This window comes from Crotalus tigris, unplaced genomic scaffold, assembly GCF_016545835.1.
Source record: "Crotalus tigris isolate CLP2741 ecotype Arizona unplaced genomic scaffold, ASM1654583v1 scf7180000020992.475769, whole genome shotgun sequence".
Taxonomy (NCBI): domain Eukaryota; kingdom Metazoa; phylum Chordata; class Lepidosauria; order Squamata; family Viperidae; genus Crotalus; species Crotalus tigris.
Genome location: NW_024098302.1, coordinates 94852 through 116733, shown reverse-complemented (window position 1 = coordinate 116733; position 21882 = coordinate 94852). Strand labels below are relative to the sequence as shown.

The 21882-nt window shown below is 48.0% G+C and overlaps 3 protein-coding genes across 6 annotated transcripts in view; 2 read left to right on the top strand and 1 right to left on the bottom strand.

Annotated features, from left to right (window-relative positions):
* Positions 1-4074: 4074 nt before the first annotated feature.
* LOC120319919 (zinc finger protein 585B-like) overlaps positions 4075-21882 on the bottom strand; it is a 47484-nt gene continuing 29676 nt past the window's right edge. For all 4 annotated transcript variants that reach the window (XM_039369277.1, XM_039369279.1, XM_039369276.1 and 1 more), the window contains 4 exons: positions 9166-11373; positions 8064-8116; positions 6969-7031; positions 4075-4360 (listed from right to left, as the gene is read on the bottom strand). In XM_039369277.1, the coding sequence (XP_039225211.1) occupies positions 6987-7031; positions 8064-8116; positions 9166-11373 (2306 nt within the window). In that variant the 3' untranslated portion in view covers positions 4075-4360; positions 6969-6986. The remainder of the gene's footprint in view (positions 4361-6968; positions 7032-8063; positions 8117-9165; positions 11374-21882) is intronic.
* LOC120319927 (CD82 antigen-like) lies at positions 14871-16911 on the top strand. Its single transcript, XM_039369290.1, has one exon. The coding sequence runs from the start codon at positions 15206-15208 to the stop codon at positions 15980-15982; it is 777 nt and encodes a 258-aa protein (XP_039225224.1). The 5' UTR covers positions 14871-15205; the 3' UTR covers positions 15983-16911.
* LOC120319926 (CD82 antigen-like) lies at positions 19510-20720 on the top strand. The gene is made up of 2 exons (XM_039369289.1): positions 19510-19526; positions 19645-20720. The coding sequence occupies exon 2, from the start codon at positions 19910-19912 to the stop codon at positions 20687-20689; it is 780 nt and encodes a 259-aa protein (XP_039225223.1). The 5' UTR covers positions 19510-19526; positions 19645-19909; the 3' UTR covers positions 20690-20720.

Below are 21882 nucleotides of genomic sequence, written 5' to 3'. Positions count from 1 at the left end.
ATTTTAAAAAATTTCCTGCCAGAGTTCTTAAGTGAATCACTGCAGTTGTTAAGTTAGTAACCTGGTTGTTAAGTGAATCTGGCTTCCCCATTTGACTTTGCCCGTTCAGAAGGTCACCAAAGGTAAATCGCACGACCCCAGAACACTGCAATCGTCATAAATACGAATCAGTTGCCAAAAGTCTGAATTTTCATCATGTGACCGGGGGGAATGCTGAAATGGTTGTTAAGTGACAAACAGTCCCTTTTTTTTAGTGTCGTCATAACTTTGAAGGGTCATTAAACACACTGTTGTAATTCAAGGACTAACTGTATAGGGCAGCAGTAGGCCACCTTGGCTCTTTTATGACTCGTGGACTTCAACTCCCAGAATTCCTCAGCCAGCCTGGCTCAGCTTGGAAGCCTCTCCTTTTCCCCTCAGCGTGGCTGGCTCAGGAATTCTGGGAGTTGAAGTCCACGAGTCATAAAAGAGTCAAGGTTGCCTAGCCCTGGTATATGCTATGACAATTGCATTCCTTTTTTTTTTTTTTTGAAGGCAACTATTTTTCTTTCAATTTACACATGTATTGGATGCGATTAATTAGATTTGATTTGAATAGCTTAGGCTATTCAATTGGATTTTTCAAAGAGGAGGGTGGTGCCAAGGAAGGGGACGCTTCTCTTTGAAAATGTGTATGGAGATCCAGGTTGTGGTTGTCCCAAAGGTGCTTTTTCAAGAGGCAACTGGAGTTTCTTGTTTTTCCTTGAAGACATTTCACTTCTCATCCAAGAAGCTTTCTCAGCTTTGATTGGATAGTGGGGGAAATGGATGGATTTATATTCCTTGTAGACAGCTGGGCATTTGCATTCTTTTAGAGGATTGTTGAGGCCACTTGGAGACTTGTCTGTGCCCTCCGGGTCACCTGAGTAGGGCAAATGTGTGTAGAACCACTCAGGTAACCCTGAGGACACAGACAAACCTTCAAGTGGCCTCAACGACTCTCTAAAACAGACGTGTCAAACACAAGGCCCGGGGGCCGGATGCGGCCCGTGAAGTGGTTTCATGTGGCCGCGAAGCCATCCTGGAAACAGTGAGGGAATGGCCCCCACTGCCTTGACCCTGGCCCAGGGAGCCAATGTACAATTTTGTGGTGGCCATCTATGCTGAAACACATTCAGTCTTAGCTCCACAAGGCCGTCTAGAAACAGCGAGGAACCAGCCCGTTGCGCTAGCCCCACCCCGTGGGTGCATGCTGGGGAGGTGTCACACTTTGTGAGAAATGAAGAAAAGCGCCATCGCCTGGAAGTGGCCAGCAAATGGCCCTCGCCTACTTCACATATCCGGCTTGATGGGCTCTAGGGGAGGAGTTTTGGCAGGCAGCGAAGCGCTTTCCTCACAGTGCCGAGAGGCTGAGCCGGGTGGCGCAAATCCCAAAAGAAACGTGAGGCCGCCCAGCTCCCAGCCTGCCTGGTTTTAGCAGGCAGCGGGGCGCTCTCCTCACAGCGCCAAGAGCTGAGCTAGGTGGCGCGAATCTGATGAGAAGTGCAATGCTGCCTAGCCCCCAGCCTGCCCAGTTTCAGCAGGCAGCAAGGTGTAAAGTTGATGAGCTTCGCACCACCTGGCTCAACCTCTCGGCGCTGTGAGGAGAGTGCCCCGTTGCCTGCCGAAACCGGGCAGGCTGGGGGCTGGGTGGCATCGCGCTTCTTTTGGGATTTGCGCCGCCTGGTTCAGCCAACCCCCCCCCCAGGGCAACCGCAATGCTGATGCGGCCCTCAATGAAATTGAGTTTGACACCCCTGCTCTAAAAGAATGCAAATGAACAGCTGTCTGCAAGGAGTATAAATCCTTCCATTCCCCACCATCCAGTCAGAGCTGAAGAAGCTTCTTGGGTGAGAAGCAAAACGTCTTCAAAGAAAAACAAAAAAAGCCCAGTTGCCTCTTGAAAAAAAGCACCTTTGGGATTCTTTTTGGAAACTGCAATTGTGGAGAAGAGCATCGGAATATTTTTATTGTCTTTGCAAAATAAAATGTAGTATTACCGTCTCTTTGCGGCATGAGAGTAACTGACTTTTTTTTTTTGAACATGTAATACAGGTAGTCATGTGAACCCCTTTGGTAACTTTCCGACGAGCAAATTCGATGGGGAAGCCAGATTATGACTGACTCACTTAACAACTGTGGCAAAAAAGGTCATAAAATGGGGCAAAACTCACTTAACAAATGTCTCACTGAACAGAAATTTTGGGCTTAGTTGCGGTCGTAAGTTGAGGACTACATGTAAATTGCCCTGGAACAGAGTTTAAATACTGTATACTTCACTGTTCAGCTTTCAGAAATGTGGATTCCTCCTGCAGAGGCAGCTTTCACTTTTATTGAAACTTTCAGTATCCCTAAGCAGTGTCCCAAATTTGGGAGTCCCTTCCTTGTAATTTTGTCTTTGATTGATGGATCTATTTTTAAATCACGTGTCATCAAGGCCCCAAGTGGATTAATAATAATATAAAGTTGGAAGGGACCTTGGAGGTCATCTAATTCAATCCCCTGCTCAGGCAGGAAATCCTATACCATTTCAGACAAATGGCTGTCCAGTCTCTTCTTAAAGAGCACCCACAGCTTCTGGAGGCAGGTTGTTCCACTGGTTAATTGTTCTGTCAAGAGGTTTCTTCTTAGTTTTAGGTTACTTCTCTCCTGGATTAGTTTCCATCCGTTGCTTCTTGTCCTGCCTTCAGGCGCTTTGGAGAATAGCTTGACTCCCTCTTCTTTGTGGCAGCCCCTGAGATATTGGAACACGGCTATCATGTCCCCCCTCATCCTTCTCTTCATTAAACTAGACATACCCAATTCCAGCAGCCGTTCCTTATGTTTTAGCCTCCAGTCCCCTAATTATCTTTGTTGCTCTTCTCTGCACTCTTTCTAGAGTCTCAACATCTTTTTTACACCGCGGTGACCAAAACTGGATGCCGTATTCCAAGTGTGGCCTTACCAAGGCCTTGTAAAGTGATATTAACACTTCACGTGATCTTTGATTAGAGTCAAAGGGTTTGAGAGGAAGAGATTTGAACTCCTTTCATCATCTCGGCTGCTATACATGTTATTTGTAGTTTTAATTTCTTGGGATTTAAATGATAAAAAAAATGAAATTTAAAATAAAAAAGAACAATATATTTTCGATCTCTGACAGTGTTTGTTGAATTTCATGGTGTTGGATGGGGCCCATTGTTCAAGTCTGTCAAGAGCTTTTTGGATCCCAAGCTTGTCTTCTGGGATGTTGGCTATTTGTCAGAATCCAATTATATTTCATCTCTAGTTATCAACTATAGAAAACCCCATTTCTGCCTTCCCTGGATTCTGCCATACGGTGAAGGGAAGGGGGTGAACAAAGGGGCTTTATGGCCCTCACTTCCTTCAGTACACTTCAAAGAGACTGAATGTGGATATCGCCAAAAGGACTAACCATAAGAATGGGGCTATTACCTTTCATGTAGTTCTCTCTGAAGTCTCCAGCCAGCCGGCAGTAAGGAAAAGGGGGTGGGAGTGTAATGCCTGAGACTGTCGCTGGAAGAGGGGGGTGATTGGGTGGGGCTACTGGGGAACCCCTTAAAACCTTGCATGGGAGAGCTTGGACCCCAAGTCCTGTCTAAAACGCCTGCAACCATTTTCTCTTAATAAAGGATGCCTGTTGGAAGAATTATTCCAAGAGTTCTGTCTTCTTAAGATGCAAAGTGGGGTGGGTCCTTACACTATTCCTGCCAGCTTAGCGTCATCTGCAAATCTGATGAATTCCCCTTCTATTCCCTCATCTCAGTCATTGATGAAGATGTTGAAGAACATTGGGCCTAAGTAAGTAAATAAGGCTGGCTTCATCCTTTTTGACTTTCTGAAACTCCCTCAAGATCTGGTTCTGCCATCAGGCCTGGAGAGCCAAGAGGACTGCTAAAAATACTGAGGAAGCCCCACTATTAAAATAAAAATGGGTTAAACCTGTCACCATTGTTGTGTCATGGGAACTCAGCTGTCTAATACCGCAATCTTCAAAGGGGTTTTTTTTTTGGGGGGGGGGGGGGAGAGGAAATAATGACAAGGAAAGTGCACAACTCAATACAATATAGCCATTTTATTTTACAGAATTTCACTTAGATTTATGTTATTCAAAGGACGCAAGCAAAGAGAAGCGTTCAGTGTGATAATGTTTAGGGAGATAGACATTACATCCCGTAAGGGCTTGTGCTGGAAAAGATGAACAGAGGAATTGGTTTTGAGGGAGCTGCAGCCATCTGGATGTCCTCAGAAGGAAAAGGATGAGTTTCTTGACAACCTTGGATGAAAACACACTTGGAAGAGCTTACGGAAGAGTTTTCTGCAAACTGGCTGAGTTCAGGATCTTTAAAAAGAATCAAAATAAGATTAGAAAAATCTGCTACACAGAGAATTCTATAGAACTCCCAATTTATTCGAAGAATTATGGGCATCTCTACCAATGAGATGAATTCTATCGCTAAAACATTCTCTTTTCCCCAAATCAAATCAAATTTTTATTGTGGTCACAGACCAGCATAAAGAAGGTGGGGTGCAATTTAAAAAGCATAGAAGATGCATCAGAGTCTAAGATTGCTATTATCATGAAAAGCTAAAAGATATAAAACAAAACTACAGGCAAAAAATAAAGAGTCTAAAAAAGAGGGGTAGGCGCATCAGATCAGGCCTGGCCATTTTACCCCCACCGGCCTTTTGGTTGCGACTGTCTGGCCCAGGGCTAGGCAACCTTGGCTCTTTTCTGACTCGTGGACTTCAACTCCCAGAATTCCTGAGCCAGCCATGCTGAGGGGAAAGAGAGAGGTTTCCAAGCTGAACCAGGCTGGCTCAGGAATTCTGGGAGTTGAAGTCCACGAGTCATAAAAGAGCCAAGGTTGCCTACCCCTGCACTACACCAGTGGTTCTCAACCTGTGGCTCGGGACCCCATTTGGGGTCGAACGACCATTTCACGGGGGTCGCCAAACAAGGCTGTCCGCCATTTCCCCCCTGCTTTTCTTTGGCCACGCCCCTGGCACCCGGTGATGTATAAGTGGTTGGGGGTCACCACAACATGGGGAACTGTATTATGGGGTCGCGGCATTAGAAAGGTTGAGAACCACTGCACTAGACAGTATAATGGAGTGGGCGGGTGGCCTGAAAATAAGTCCCAATACGTCTTTTAGTCCCCCCAAAATATAAGACCCGGTCCTATTTTCGGGGAAACAGGTATATGCCAGGAGTAGGCAACCTTGGCTCTTTTATGACTCATGGACTTCAACTCCCAGAATTCCTGAGCCAGCATGGCTCAGCTTGGAAACCTCTCCCTTTCCCCTCAGCATGGCTGGCTCAGGAATTCTGGGAGTTGAAGTCCCTGAGTCATAAAAGAGCCAAGGTTGCCTAGCCCTGGTATATGCCATGACAATTGCATTCTTTTTTTTTTTTGAAGGCAACTATTTTTCTTTCAATTTACACATGTATTGGATTTTGTCTCATTATTAATCACACAGCGAGATTGCCCCCAGAACACAAGGAGAGGAAAATTATTTGAGAAGCTGTTTCAAACCACAGGCAGTCCTCGCTTAAACGATAGTAATCGGGAATGGAATTTCTATCGCCAAGTAATGTGATTAATTAGAGGGCAAAGTGAGTTATGTGACTTGTCAGTCTCTGGTTACGGTTGTTAAGCAAATCAGCGAGGGTCGGTAAGTGAAGGGCCCTCATGTGAGCCGAGGTGGCGCAGTGGTTAGAAAGCAGTACTGCAGGCCACCTCTGCTGACTGCCGGCTGCCAGCAGTTCGAGGCTCGCCGGCTCAAGGTTGACTCAGCCTTCCATCCTTCCCGCGTCGGTAAAATGAGGACCCAGATTGTTGGGGGCAAATATGCTGACTCTGTAAAGCGCTTAAAGAGGGCTGTAAAGCGGTATAGAAGTCTAAGTGCTATTGCTGTCTTCTGACTTCCTGCTGGCTTCCCCTATGATTTTGCTCACAGGAAGCCAGCAGGGGAAGAGTTAGGGTAAATTGTGATCGCATGACAATGGGATACTGTGATGGTCGGAAATCTGGGTCGGTTGCCGAGCACCCAGATTGTGATCAGGTGATTAGGGGATGCTGCCACCAGTTATAAACGCAAGCTGATTGCTAAGCAACTGAAATGTGATCACGTGACCATGGGATAGGGCAGTGTTGGCGAACCTATTAGAGACCGAGTGCCCCAAAACCGCCCCGATCCGACCCCGCTCTGCCCCACCCCCACCCACCCACTGCCTCCATGGCCTGCCGCAAGGTATCACCCAGGCGGCCCTACAGCACCATGGTAGCCACGCCCTCCGCCTGCGTCCCGCAGCATCATCTGCGCGTGATGGGGCGTGAGGGCAGAATCTTGTCCCTGCTGCCCAGCTACCATATTCTTGGCTGCGTTGCTCCGTGCAGGCCGTGCTCGGGGGCTTCTCCGGGAGGGTCTGCTGGTGAGGAGGGGGCCACGGGGGGAGGCAGGGCTGGAGCGATGGCGTGTGTGCCCACAGAGAGGGCTCTGAGTGCCGTCTCTGGCACGCGTGCCATAGGTTCGCCACTACTGGGGTAGGGGAATGGCACATTTTATGACAGCCAGAAGTGTTTTAGGGCAGGGGTCCCCAACCCCGGGGCCGCAGCCCATTTGGAATCGGGCCACACAAGTGGCAGGCGAGCGCACGCCTACCCCTCGCACAGAATCATTTTGTCTCCCACCCGCCGCCCGTCTGCAAAGCCGGAAAGGTTGGGGGTCCACTGCTTTTGGGGCCATAAAGCACCCTTTCATGTGGCTCTTATAGCTCTCAATGGTCATTACTGTAATACATAAATAAATTAAATGAATCGTTGAAGGTAAAGTATTGGAGTACAGATAATACTGCCATCTACCACTGTATGAACCAATTATTCCCCTTCCTGATCCAGGACACTAATTGCACCATCCCACTCTTCTTTTCTCTCAACTTCACTTACCTTTTTGTCAATTTGGTGCTATACGGCTGTGGTCAAAATAATTGTATTGCAGTCCAGGCTCATCTGAAGGGGAGTGTGGGGGGGGGGAGAGAAAATACAAATCTCTGGTTATAAAATGAAGCCCACTATCATGGTTCCGACAGATGAAGCTCTTCAAAAGAACTTGGAGGCATTGTTTACCTTAACAAATCTTTTATTCGAGAAACAAAGTATCGACACTACATATTTGAAACCAAAAACTAAATTCCCCTTTCCTGGATACAAAGTAACAAAGCACAATTCCGTCCTCCAATAAACAGTCATAAATCACATTCCCCAATTGGCTTGAAGGTGGATTTTGTAATGTAATAGTAATAAAGTTGGAAGGGACCTTGGAGGTCATCTAGTCCAACCCCCTGCTCAGGGAGGTAACCCTACACCATTTCGGACAAATGGCTCTCCAGTCTCTTCTTAAAAACTTCCAGTGTTGGAGCATTTACTGCTTCTGGAGGCAGGCTGTTCCACTGATTAATTGTTCTCACTGTCAGGAAGTTTCTCCTTAGTTCTAGGTTGCTTCTCTCCTTGATTAGTTTCTACCTGTTTCTCCCAAGCTCTGCAGCCTGCCAAAACTCTTATCAACTCTGGGCCCAATGACCTTGGGTTCCCACGGCTGAGCTATTGTTGTTATGACTAGCTGGAGTCTCATCCACATTCCCCCCTCCCAGCATCAACTAACTCTAAAAGCAATAGAGAAAAATGGCTGCATTTCCATCTGTTGTCAAAGCAAGAACATCCAATGTTAGCAGCGTTGACGCCCACATTGGAAAACTCGCAGAACCCCTTTGACGCCAGGCAAGTGGGGCTGGAGATACACAACAGAATACATTAAGTGTTCTGTCAGCTTTGGATCTCAACGTGAGTCTCAATTTCAGTTCAAGTGGCTTTGTCACAGTCACGCACAACCGCAGCAGCCCCCCCTTCCCCATCTCTGAGTAAGCACAGAATATTATGATCAGTTTTCACAGAATATTTTTTCCCCCGAGGTAGCTAGGAAGGTTTGGGTAGAGAGGAACAACAACAAATATATATATATATATATATATTTTTCTCCCTTACCACAGCAGTGGTGATTTCTTCAATGGAGAGTTCGGGTGGCCCAGCAACAAAACCTGAGAACGCAGAAAGTTAAATCAGTGGGACGTTTTAAACAGCTTAAAGTACTTTCTAAGTGGGTGACAATGTGGGTGTGAAGGGAAGAACTGGAAGATCTGGATGTTACACACAGCGTCAGCCCTACGAGGCAGTTTAGACAAGAAGCCAAGAAGCACAATCAGGTCTGCTAGCTCTCTCTTCATTCTAAGATCACATAGATCAGCAGTTCTCAACCTATGGGTCGCGACCCCATTTGGGGTCGATCGACCATTTTACGGGGGTGGCCAAAGGCGGCGATCCGCCATTTTCACCCCTCGGGGGGGGGTGCCGCGCATGCACGCCGCACATGGGGGCGCCCCCGCACATGCACGCCGCGGGGCACATTTGTGTGACGGGGGTCGCCGTCACACAAACATTGAGAACCACTGACATAGATTGAATCTTGCAAGGCTGAAGGCACTGAGGGACCATCTCACCCCACTGGGATTGGCCTGTCCCACTAGAGCTGGCAGTGGAGGCATGCTGCGGGTCCCCTCGGCCCAATTATTCCGGCTGGCGGGATCCAGGAGGGCCTTCTCTGCTGCTGATCCTGCCCTCTGGAACATCTTGCCCCCTTCCCCCCCCATGGAAAGTTGGGCCTGACCCTCCTATCCCGTTGTAAGGGCCCAAAGACCTGACTCTGCCAGTTGGCCTGCCTCTCCAGTGAGGGAAGAGCACAGTGGAGGTGGCTGATTGAATAACAAGGGATCCTACCTTCCCTTCACCCTGCTCCCTCCCTCCACTTAAACTTAGACTTTAATGTTTGATTTTAATATATTTACATTTTAATCTATATGCACATTTTTATGACGGTTAGCTGCCCTACGAGACACTTCCTTGCTTCCTAAAGAAAGGAAAAGACACTTTTTTTTCAACCCGATATCGTACAGCAGGGGTGGGGAACCGTGGCCCTTTTATGACTTGGGGGCTTCAACTCCCAGCACGCCGGCTCAGGAATTCTGGGAGTTGAAGTCCGTGAGTCACAAAGGGGCCGTGGTTCCCCCATCCCTGTCCTACAGGATCTCACCTGCGTGGGTCCTTTCATGCTCTGCGAGAAGAGACCGCTGACTGAAGCTTTCCGTGCATTCGGAACACTGGTAGGGCTTCTTTCCCAGGTGAGCTGCCCGGTGGCTGAGGAGGGATCTCTTCCAGCTGAAGCTCTTCCCGCACTCGGAGCATTTGTAGGGTTTCTCTCCCGTATGAGTCCGCTTATGCACAATGAGGGCAACTTTCTGATTAAAGCTCTTCCCACAGTCGAAGCAGGAATAGGGCTTCTCTCCAGTGTGGATGATCTCGTGGCGAGCCAGGTGGTCTTTTTTATGGAAGCATTTCCCACACTCAGCACAGGAGTACGGCTTCTCGCCGGTGTGGATTCTTGTGTGGTTGATCAGGCCCACCTTCCAGTTGAACCCTTTCCCGCACTCGGAGCACTGATATGGCTTCTCTCCCGTGTGGGTCCTCTTGTGCGTCATGAGGCGGTCTTTCTTATAGAAGCTCTTCCCACAGTCCGAGCACTCGTAGGGTTTCTCCCCTGTGTGGGTCCTCATATGAGCCACGAAGTTGGCCTTCACGCTGTAGCTTTTCCCACACTCGGCGCATTTGTGCGGCTTCTCCCCCGTGTGGGTCCGTTTGTGGGCAAAGAGCGAGGACTTTGCGTGGAAGCTCTTCCCGCACTCAGGACACTTGTAGGGTCTCTCGCCTGTATGGATCCGCTTGTGTTGGATGAGGATCCATTTCCCGCTGAACGTTTTCCCACACTCCGAGCACATGTAAGGTTTCTCCCCGGTGTGGGTCCTCATGTGGATGTTCAGAGCAGAGGACCAATTGAAGCCTTTGCCGCAGACTTTGCACTCCTGCAGATTCTGCTCCCCTGTGTGCTTCCTCATGTGCATGATCAGGGAGCGTTTCCAGTAGAAGCTTTGGCCACAGTCCGAGCAGGTGTGGGAACGTTCCCCTGTGTGGGTTTTCTCGTGCCTTAAAAGGTAAGAGGAGCAGGAGAACCCCTTCCCACAATGCGAGCACTGATATGGCCGCTCCCCGGTGTGAATCCTTTTGTGCACATCGAGGTACGCTTTTAGGATGAAGCGTTTCCCACAGTCATGGCATTCGTAGGGTTTCTCGCCCGTGTGCGTTCTCCGATGTGTAATAAGGCCAGAAATCTGCTTGAAGCTCTTCTCGCATTCAGAGCACTCGTAAGGCTTCTCCCCCGTGTGGGTCCTCTTATGTGTGACGAGAGTCGCTCCGTGATTGAAGCTCTTCCCACAAATGGAGCACATGTAAGGTTTCTCGCCGGTGTGGATTCTCCGGTGCGTGATCAAGTAATCCTTGCGGCCGAAGCTTTTCCCACATTCGGGGCACTCGTAGGATTTGAGAGCTGATCCGGCCGAGTGGGTTTTCTTGTGCCTCCGAAACGAAGCTGTGTAACTGAAGCATTTCCCACATTCGGCACACTGGTAAGGTTTCTCTGCCGTGTGGCTCTGTTTGTGTATGTTGAGAGTTCCTTTCTCACGGAAACTTTTCCCACAGTCGGGGCACTGGTAGGGCTTCTCTTCCGAGTGAGTTCTCATGTGCACATTCAGAGCCGATTTCACGGTGAAGGTCTTCTCGCAGTCGGAGCACTTGTACGGCTTTTCCCCCGTGTGGATCCTCCGATGGACGGCAAGGTGCGGCTTACGATTGAAGCTCTTCCCACAGTCTGGGCACTTGTACAGCTTCTCGCCTGTGTGGATTCTCTCGTGCAGAATCAGGGACCCCTTGCGGAAGAAGCTTTTCCCGCACTCTGAGCAAGTGTATGGCTTCTCCCCGGTGTGGATCCTCTTGTGTTGAAGAACGTAGGCTTTCTCGCGGAAGGTTTTCCCACAGTCTGAGCACTGATACGGTTTCTCGCTCACGTGGCTTGCCTCGTGGCTGAGAAGCGCATGGCGGGAGGAAAAACTCTGGTCGCACTGGGGGCAGCTGAACAGTTTCTCCCGGCTGTGACCCCTCTCGTGGATGATCAGCTGGGACCACTTGTAAAAGCTTTCTCCACACTGCACGCATTTGTATGGGTTCGCTTTTGCCTTCTTGCCCTGGAGAGATCTTTGGGCAGTATTTGTTTGACTGTCGTCCTCCAAGGTCTTTCGCGGAGTTGCAACTTGCAGAGTGTCTCCTCCAACATTTCCCAAAGTTGCTTCTTCTTCTTCGGTAGACTTCTCCAGCTGAATGTGGGCTTCTTTTTCTTGTGATTGATCATGGTCTGTTGGAACAAAAGAAGAGCAACGAAGATGACTAAGGGACTGGAGGCTAAAACATATAAAGAACGGTTGCTGGAATTGGGTATGTCTAGTTTAATGAAGAGAAGGACGAGGGGGGACATGATAGCAGAGTTCTAGTATCTCAGAGGCTGCCATGAAGAAGAGGGAGTCAAGCTATTCTCCAAAGCGCCTGAAGGCAGGACAAGAAGCAACAGGTGGAAACTAATCAAGGAGAGAAGCAACCCAGAACTAAGGAGAAACTTCCTGACAGTTAGAACAATTAACCAGTGGAACAACCTGCCTCCAGAAGTGGTGAATGTTCCAACACTGGAAGTTTTTAAGAAGAAAATGGTTAGCCATTTGGCTCAAATGGTATAGGGCAGTGGTAGTGAATCTATGGCACATGTGCCAGAGGTGGCACTCGGAGCCCTCTCTGTGGGCACACGCGCCGTTGCCCCAGCCCCACCTCCCTCTGCGGCCTCCTCCTCACCAGCAGCCCCCTAGAGGAGAGTCGCCCCCAGGCTTGGCCTGCGTGGAGTAGCGCAGTCGAGAACATGGCAGCTGGGCAGCAGGGAGAAGACTCTACCCTCATGCCCCTTTGCGTGCAGATGCTGCTGCGGGGCACAGGCAGAGGGCATGGCTGCCATGGCACTGCAGGACCGCCTGGGCAATTTGCTGTGGCGGGCAGTGGAAGCAGTGGGTGGCTCTGCGGGCAGGTGAGGTATGAGTGGAGCAGGGGGCGATGTGGTTTTGGGGCACTTGGCCTCTAAAAGATTCACCATCACTGGTATAGGGTTTCCTGCCTGAGCAGGGTGTTGGGTTAGTTTTCAGCAATCTTTAGGAGTCAGGCTTGGCGGAAAGGAGATATGATCTCTTTTTGGCCTAACCTGGGAACCACGATTTCAAACAAATTGAGGACAATATACAACTGTCCTCAAGTTACAACTGTAACGGAGCCTACCTATCCTGGTTGCAAATCATGAAGCTCATAAATCAGGTCACCCATGTGACTGATCCAGTTTTACGACCTTGTTTTGAAGTGGTTGTTAAGCCGATGACAGGATGGTAAAGCCGCCGCAGTCAGTAAGCAAACCATTAGTGCACAACGGGCCTGGCTTCGACAATTTTGTCAATTTTTGACCAAACACTCGTATGTCTACGGGAGACAACAAACTGTGGCCCAGTTGCGGACTGCCCAAAATACTATTGCACGACTGGACGGGGGGGAGGGAATGGAAGACACCATTGTGACACGAATAGCATTGTGGTCGTACATTTAAGAACCAGAAGCCCAGAACATGGATTAAGACAGGGCTTTTCAACCTTTTCACCCATTGTACCATTTTTAGGATATGGCAACATCCGAGTAGCACCAGTTGCCTAGCAAGGTGTCAAAAACGTGATGACCCCAAAAGGAAAAAAGTGATAAAGCACAGATAGTCTTCGACTTACAACAGTTCGCTTAGTGACTGTTCGAAGTTACAATGGTACTGAAAAAAGTGCCCCCCAAGCCACAGCCGAGCAAGACACCTGCCTGCACACCCAGCGGCGTTCTTCCTCCTGTCCGAGGTTTTCATTGTTGTGAGCATTTCTGTTGAGGATTGGCAGCGGGGATGGGGTGGGGGGTGTTTGGTTTTTATTCCCCCCCCCCCCGTCTGCTGGGTGGTTGCAGCAGGTTTTAGTCACTTCACATGACCCTGGGACACTGTGACCGTCATAAATATGAATCAGTTGCCAAGCATCTGAATGTAAATCAGAAGACTCTGGAGATGCTGCAACATTCCAGCTGATTGGCACTTCTGGGCTAAGCAGAAGTGCCAGGATCAGTGCAGAGCTCCAGATGGAGCCTGGCGCTGGTCCTGGAGCTTCTACTGAGACCTGATAGTCCCAAAGAAGCGCTGATCCTGGCGCTTCTGCTCAGCCCTGACGGCCCTGCAGCTCCAGGCATCTCTCGCTAAGGCTTGTGCGTTGCTGCCACCAGTTCAGCTCATTCCCCTCCCCCACTACCACTTTTCTAGGATGGTTGCATACCACCTGCCAGGTGCCAATGTATTGCAGGTGGTACCCGTACCACTGGTTGAAAAGCCCTGGATTAAGAGACATTTTTCTCGTCTTGTATGAATTTTATGCATGCTATTTTGAGTTTCACCCAAGCTTGTGAGCCTTTTTTTTTTTTTTTAAGTGCAAGGGCTGCTTTTTAATACACACGGTTCTTTTGAGTTTTGTCAAGGTTCTATCCAGGCTGCAAATTTGGAGCTGCTAAAATCGATGGGTAGGTTAGTGGTTATTTTCCTATGCGGAAGATAAAAATGGGGTTAAGACAAGCATCCCAAATGCATTTTCCCAAAGAAAATACGTTTTCAGTAGAACTAGAAAAGTATTTAGACCAGTGCTTCTCAACTCAGCGACTTTTAAGATGTGTGGACTTCAACTCCCAGAATTCCCCAGCCAGCATTGATGCTGGCTGGGGAATTTTGGGAGTTGAAGTCCACACATCTTAAAGTAGTGAGGCTGAGAATAAACTGATTTAAACAAATACGATTAAAACACTAGGAGGTAGAAACAGAGCTCAGAAGAAACTTATTTTCCAAAGCACCAAAGGGCAGGACAAGAAGCAACGGATGGAAACTAATCAAGGAGAGAAGCAACCTGGAATTAAGGAGAAACTTCCTGACAGTGAAGACAATTAAGCAGTGGAACAGCTTTGCCTTCAGACGTTGTGGGCGTTCCATCACTGGAAGTTTTTAAGAAGAGACTGGACAGTCACTTGTCTGAAATGGTGTAGAGTCTCCTGCTTAAGCAAGGGGGTGGACTAGAAGACCTTCAAGATCCCTTCAAGCTCTATTCTAATTGACTGACTGACTGACTGACTGATTGAAAAGAGCTTAGAGCAGTGGTTCTCAACCTTTTTAATGCCGCGACCCCATAATACAGTTCCCCATATTGTGGTGACCCCCAACCACTTATACATCACCGGATGCCAGGGGCGTGGCCAAAGAAAAGGGGGAAAAAAATGGCAGACAGCCTTGTTTGGCGACCCCCCGTGAAATGGTCGTTCGATTCCAAATGGGGTCCCGACCCACAGGTTGAGAACCACTGGCTTAGAGGTAACATGTAACAAAATAACATTTGTTCAAAGAACACAGCCTTTGTCTAACTCGGCTTCCAGCAAGCAATGCCAACAGGGGAAGCCATTTGCTTAAAGCAGAGGTAGGCAACCTTGGCTCTTTTATGACTTGTGGACTTCAACTCCCAGAATTCCTGAGCCAGCCATGCTGAGGGGAAAGGGAGAGGTTTCCAAGCTGAGCCAGGCAGGCTCAGGAATTCTTGGAGTTGAAGTCCATGAGTCATAAAAAAGCCAAGGATGCCTACCCCTGGCCTAGGGGTAGGCAACCTTGGCTCTTTTATGACTCGTATGGACTTCAATTCCCAGAATTCCTGAGCCAGCATGGCTCAGCTTGGAAACCTCTCTCTTTCCCCTCAGCATCGCTGGCTCAGGAATTCTGGGAGTTGAAGTCCACAAGTCATAAAAGAGCCAAGGTTGCCTACCCCTGGTCTAACTGAACAAACTACTGTCTTTGTGGTGCCTCCCTCATTTTAGTGCAGGGACGTGGCCAGGCCATCATCAGAGGTCAACACTGATTCCGGCACAAACATAAAAAAAAGTGAAAAGATAATAAAATGGATTAAATCAGTAAACACAGGGTAGAAGCTCCATAGTTGGTGACATACGGTTCTTCCATTGTGTTTGTGGACTTTTTTTTTTTTTTTTTTTGGGCAGTTGAATGTTCTGAGTTCTGAACAAAAGCCCAAGATTCTGTTAACAAGGAGAAGATGAAGGTGGGGTATTGCTGTCGGAAAGTCACCCTGTACTTATTTTTCTTCTTCAATCACCTTTTCTTTATCTTGGGGGCGCTGATGGTTGGGATTGGCATCTGGATTTTGGCTGACTCAAAGCCCTTCAGTCCCATTCTGCAGAACTCGGCACCGTCGTTCCAAGCTGGGCTTTATGTCTTCATGGGAGTCGGTGCCATCACCATGGTGCTTGGCTTCCTGGGGTGCGTAGGGGCTCTCTTTGGCATCCAGTGTGCCCTTGGCATCTATCTCACCTGCCTGTTGCTCATCCTCTCGGCCCAGATCACCGCTGGTCTGATGATCTACTTCCAACAGAGCTCGCTGAAAGCCAGAATGTCCGAAGTGGTGATCGATCTCTTCCAGACGTACAACCCTTCCGATGAAATGAACCAGGTCCTCGAGTCCGCTTGGGACTTTGTTCAATCCCAGTTCTCGTGCTGCGGCTGGACTGGACCCGAAGACTGGCAACTCAACAAAATCCTCTGGAACAGCAGAATGCAGTTCTATCCGTGTTCTTGCAGCAACCGGACGGAGGACGCCTTGAGAGGAACGGGCTTCTGCGCTCTGGAGACCGATTTGAACACAACCACTCTGGCCGACTGGCCCGTGAAGAAGCAGGGGTGCGGGACGGCTGTGCAGACCTGGTTGCAGGAAAATTTCAACGTCTTTCTCGGGGTTTGCGCGGGGGTGGCCATCACGGAGCTACTGGGAATAGGGCTCTCTCTCTGCCTTTGCAAAGGCAAAACATGCCAATAATGAAGGCGATGCCCTCACCTGGAATCTGGATGCCATCCACGAGGAAAGAGGCAACTGGATTCCTTACTCCAGATGTTTCTTGGCAGTCCCTGCTGGGGCATTAGCCCAACATCTCTTCCTCTACTTATCTTGCTCCCTTCTACCTGTATAAGCCAAGAGCACAAAGGGATGCGGAAGTTCTGAATGGCATTGCTTTCAGCTTTTATTCATCACCATAATAAGATCGAGGATGCTCTGTATGCCTTATAGATACCCCTTTCGCTGTGCCCACCCTCTTCCTTCTATGCAATTTGGATCAAGTTGGGAGATTAGATGGGTGGGCTTCTTCCTCAATTATTCCTACCAAAGGATGGTTCGTCCAAATTATTCTCAAGCTATTCAGACACCGCTCTTAAGGCTGACTTCTTCAATTCTTACTGGAAAATCTCTTCGGTCTGGAATCGTGTCCCTTGCTCTGTTTCTCCAATTTTTTTAAAAATAAAGTGTTGGCTGTACAACATTCTTTCTCTTCCTGTTTGGTGTTCGGGATGCCCATCAGATCAAAGGGTAGGTCAGCTTCAAAGGAGAGTCTTTGAGGATCGCGGTGTGGAATATCTGAAGTTTTCCTGGTTTTGTTCATTGGAAGGCCATTTATTTTTGTTGTACAGGTAATCTTTGACTTTTATTTAGTGACCGAAGTTATTTGTTTAGTGACCGAAGTTACTACAGTACTAAAAAAAAAGACTTACAACATGTTTTTCACACATATGAGCGTGGCACCATCCCACATGATCAAAATTTGGATGTTTGGCAATTGGTTCGTATTGATGACAATTGGACAGTCCCGGGGTCACGTGATCACCTTTTGCGACCTTTTGACTAAGCCAAGTCAATGGGGAAGCCGGATTTCCTTAGCAACCGTGTTACTAACTTAACAACAATTAACAATTGTGGCAAAAAAACAGGTCCTAAAAATGGGGCAAAACTCACTTAACCGTCTTGCTTGGTAACAAAAACTTTGGGCTCAGGTATGATCGTATGTCAAGGGCTACCTGTAAATACATTTGTGAGAGATAAAAAAAAATACAAGCTAAAAAAAGAAAAAAAATAGAAGGTGCAGAAAATAGAAAAAAAAAAAGCTTGGGAGCGCTTGTGGGCGGGTGAGGAACTACAAAGAGCCCATCTACTTGCCGGTTTTCCATTTTTCTGTGGTCATCAGCTACACGCAAAGGCAAGTTAGAGATGGAGCACGCCTCAAGGGCCTGTCAAGAAGGCACTCCTTTCAGAAACTGTGTGGCTGTCAAGATCACCAGATTTTTTTTTCTTGGGTTACCACCTTTGGTTAATGAAGATGCAATAACTAGTGCCATTTTTGTCTAAGGCAGGGGTAGGCCACCTTGCCTCTTTTATGACTCGTGGACTTCAACTCCCAGAATTCCTGAGCCAGCATGGCTCAGCTTGGAAACCTCTCCCTTTCCCCTCAGCGTGGCTGGCTCAGGAATTCTGGGAGTTGAAGTCCACGAGTCATAAAAGGGCCGAGTCTGAAGACCCCTGTTGTAGGTCATCTAGTCCAGGGGTAGGCAACCTTGGCTCTTTTATGACTCGTGGACTTCAACTGCCAGAATTCCTGAGCTAGCAGGGCTCAGCTTGTAAACCTCTCCCTTTCCCCTCAGCATGGCTGGCTCAGGAATTCTGGGAGTTGAAGTCCATGAGCCATAAAAGGGCCAAGGTTGCCTACCCCTGGTCTAAGGTAAACTTGTGTCATTTGAGTACCCAAACTGACAGATGGGAAGAACTTCTAGAATGGATGGCCCTTGGGGGCAAATAATCTAATTATCATCTTGATATATGTTTTTTATTTCATCAATGTATACGGCCATCCCTTTGGCACACATGACTCTCGATTTGAAAATTCCTAAATCGGACAAATAAAAAAATAAAATAAAAACAGAATAAAAAGACCCTTTATACACACACACACACACACACACACACACACTCCTAATAACTATAAAAATATGAATCCCAGGTATATCTGTACAATGATAGAAAATCCTCGAACTGTGGGAAGGGTATAAACCAGCTGTTTATTGTTAAAAACTAAAACAATAAAAACAACTATTTACAATACTAAAAACAACCTAAGCTTTCGCTGGTCCACTGCCAGCGTCATCAGAGTGAGTGTCGAGAGTGGGGAGTTTTCTTATAAACCTTGCTAACTCAGTTTCTTGCCCATTGACCGTGTGACAGGGCCGGCCGTCCTAACTGACTGTAATTGCCTCAGGCACTAAAAACGCATGAAGAGCAAGCCAGAATGCGTACCGCGCTCGCAAGGAGAGGAACTAAAGAAGGCAACAATTGTATGGAAAGGAGACTGGACGCACGACGAATCGCTCAGGTTGAGGGGGAAGAATGACGATCGGAGAACAACGCGATTCGCAGGGAGGAGAAGAAAGACAAACAGCCGCCCGTCCGGTGCGGCTGGTGGGGGAACGATCCCGCAAATACTCCTGCAAGAACATCAGCTGATCGGATACGGACGAGGCGGGGGGGAGAACGCCACAACACATGCACAGGCCCGCACATGGGGAGCCATCTGCTGGGTGCGGATGACGGAGTGAATCTGGGAGCATTTCGGCAGTCACTGCAGCTGATCAAATGCAGACGAGACAGTGGGACAGGATACTACTATGTGCGCGAGGCGTGAAGGGAAACGGGCTGATAGGGATAAGCAGCAGAGGGCAAGAACAGCAGGTGGACAAACGGGACAAAAGGGGGAGCATCAACGGAAAGGCATCTATAATGCCAGACCCAGACGTGCGACCCAGAATGATTACGGTGGGGGGGGGGATCGGAAGATACACCGGCAGCAATAACATCAGGAAAGATAGGATTGACAAGGATGGGAAGGATGGAAAAAGAAACAATGGGAAGAAAGAAGGCTGTGAAATTGTAATGCAAACAAGGGGAGGCGGGACAACTTAGGCAGTTACGATCATTTAGGACAGCCGGCCCTATCACACGGTCAATGGGCAAGAAACTGAGTTAGCAAGGTTTATAAGAAAACTCCCTACCCCCGACACTCACTCTGATGACGCTGGCAGTGGACCAGCGAAAGCTTAGGTTGTTTTTAGTATTGTAAATAGTTGTTTTTATTGTTTTAGTTTTTAACAATAAACAGCTGGTTTATACCCTTCCCAGAGTTTGAGGATTTTCTATCAGTGCGTGCGTGCGTGCGTGCATGCGTGTGTGTCTATAAATAAAAAGGGATGGGGTGGGGAGAGAATAATGACACATTTGCATTTTTAACGACCTAGAATTGCGATTACATATACCGTAAAAGTCCAGAATTCATTTTATAGTCTGTGTTCTCCACTCCTGATCAGCAATGCCTTAGGAGTTATCAAACCAAATGCTAAGTACCAAAGGCACACATAAAACCTTAATAGAGAGTCTTAAAGCTGAATTACGAACTCAAAAGCTGTTCAAATACCTGGGAAAATATTCTGACTGAAGTTAAGATATCAAAAAGCCTAGGACGCCATTGTGAAGCTCTAGATCAAAGGTGGGGAACGATGCCCCCTTTATGACTTGTGGACTTCAACTCCCAGAATTCCTGAGCCGGCATGGGAGTTGATGTCCCCAACTGATAAAAGGGCCATCGTTCCCCACCCCTGCTCTAGATGCTAATCTTTGGTGCTTGAGCCGTTCCTGAAGCTAACAGCCATCCATGTATTCTGCTCAAGTCTAAAGGATGGATCATAAAGACCGGACTTAGCTAGAGTGCCCTCAAGACACAATGCTATCATTGTCTAGGATGGCTTTTCTATGGTTAGACCCACCTGGAAACACAGCCAAGCTATTCTATTTGGTCGCCATGTTTCTTTCCATTGATGCTGAAGCTTCTGAGTTCTGAAGAGAACCAAGGGGTTCCGTGAAAAGGCAACGATGGCGAATTGCTGTTGGCTGTGCCTCAAATGCTTGTTCTGCTTCTTCAACATCCTTTTGTTTCTTGTGGGCGCTACCATGCTCAGTTTAGGCCTCTGGCTTTTGAACACCAAGAGCCCCTACATTTTCCTCCTGCAGGCTATGTTCGACTCCTTCCAAAGCCTGGTGTACATTTTCATCCTTGTTGGCGCTTTCACCATGTTTCTCGGCTTATGGGGCAGCCTAGGACTCCTCTATGATGTGCAATTCGTTTTGAGCATCTACATCCCCCTCCTGATCTTCACTGTCGCCTTCCACTTTTTCCCCGGCTTATTCATGAACTTCCAACAGAAGAAGATTGAAGACAAGCTCACCAAGAACATCCTCGGCCTCATCCAGAACTATAACCCAATGGACCGGGCCAACCAGCACAGAGAGATAGCCTGGGATTATGCTCAGGTCCAACTGTCTTGTTGTGGCTGGACCGGGCCAGAAAACTGGAAAAACAACACATTTTTCCAGGATCAAGTGGGAATCTACCCGTGTTCTTGCAGCAGCCACCCAGCCAGTTTCCAGCCGGTCCTGGGCGTCTGCAGGTTGACCGCCGTTTCCCATAAATCGGTGGATGATTGGCCTGTGACAAAACAGGGATGCGGTACGCTTGTGCAAAAGCGGTTCAAGAAGGTCGCGAACACTGTTTTCGTCGTCTCCTTTGTCGTCCTGTTCTCTGAGATTCTGGGAATCGGCCTTTCATTTTACATTTGCGCAGGCCGAAACATGTACGTTGAAGGTCACAGCTGAATCTCCCAGGGGGAAGATGGCGGTGGCTAAGGGGAACAACCCCTCCGAGGGAAGAAACAGAATTCCTTCTCTCCAGGTTTCTTCCAAGTTTTCTGAGGCATTTTGGCATGGCTGGTAGCTAATGAGTTGGACTCAAGACACAACTTTGAGCCTCCAGAGGTTCAAATGAAATTCCCAGTATGTCTCATCCTTGAGCATACTGGCCTGGCTCCTGAGGCCTGAGGTCCCTTCAGAAAAGGGGAGTTCCAGATCCCTATAGTGTATCTTAAAAGATTTTAAAAGCTGACTAACTTCCGCAACTTTTATCCAGTCAGCTTTATCTACCATTAGATATATGAGACCTCTAAATATTAACATCAGCTCTGAGCTACATAATCTAACCCACTGTTTCTCAACCTCTGGCACTTTAAGATGTGTGGGCTTCAACTCCCAGAATTCCCCAGCCAGACATCTTAAAGTGCCGGAGGTTGAAAAACACTGGTTAATTCTTAAGCTTTATCCAGGGTTCTGATTTAGGACGATCCTTCTTTCCATATCTCTAGCTCTTTTCCATTATCCCAGCCTGCTAACCCTGCATTTAATTCCATCCACAAGTTTATTGAGAAAGGGAAGGCTTTTCGGCAATGTGTTCCTTCACAGAACCAAGCAACTGGATGCTCCTTTGTGTGCTCTTTGACTGTCTGCTCCCAAACATGCTACAAAAATCGAACATTAAGAGACTTGTCTTTTCTCAACGGCACGCCTAACACAAAGGAGCATCCAGTTGCTTGGTTCTGTGAAGGAACACATTGCCGAAAAGCCTTCCCTTTCTCAATAAACCTCCTTCGAGCTCTTGAACCTGTTGATGCGTTATTTCTCCACCTTCCTAAAATAAACTTCTTACGCGAAAAGATGATTCCCGAATCCTTCCCATCACTGTTCATTCGTTGATGACATCGAACGGAAGTGATAATATAGCTCTAGTCTATACCCTAGAGCAGGGGTGGGGAACGATGGCCTTTTTTTATGACTTGTGGACTTCAACTCCCAAAATCCCTGAGCCAGCAGGGGAGTTGATGTCCCCAACTGATAAAAGGGCCATCGTTCCCTGCCCCAGCTCTAGATGCTAGTCTTTGTTGCTAGAGCCGTTCCTGAAGCTAACAGCCATCCGGGGTTTCTGTTCAAGACTAAAGGATGGATCACAAAGACCGGAC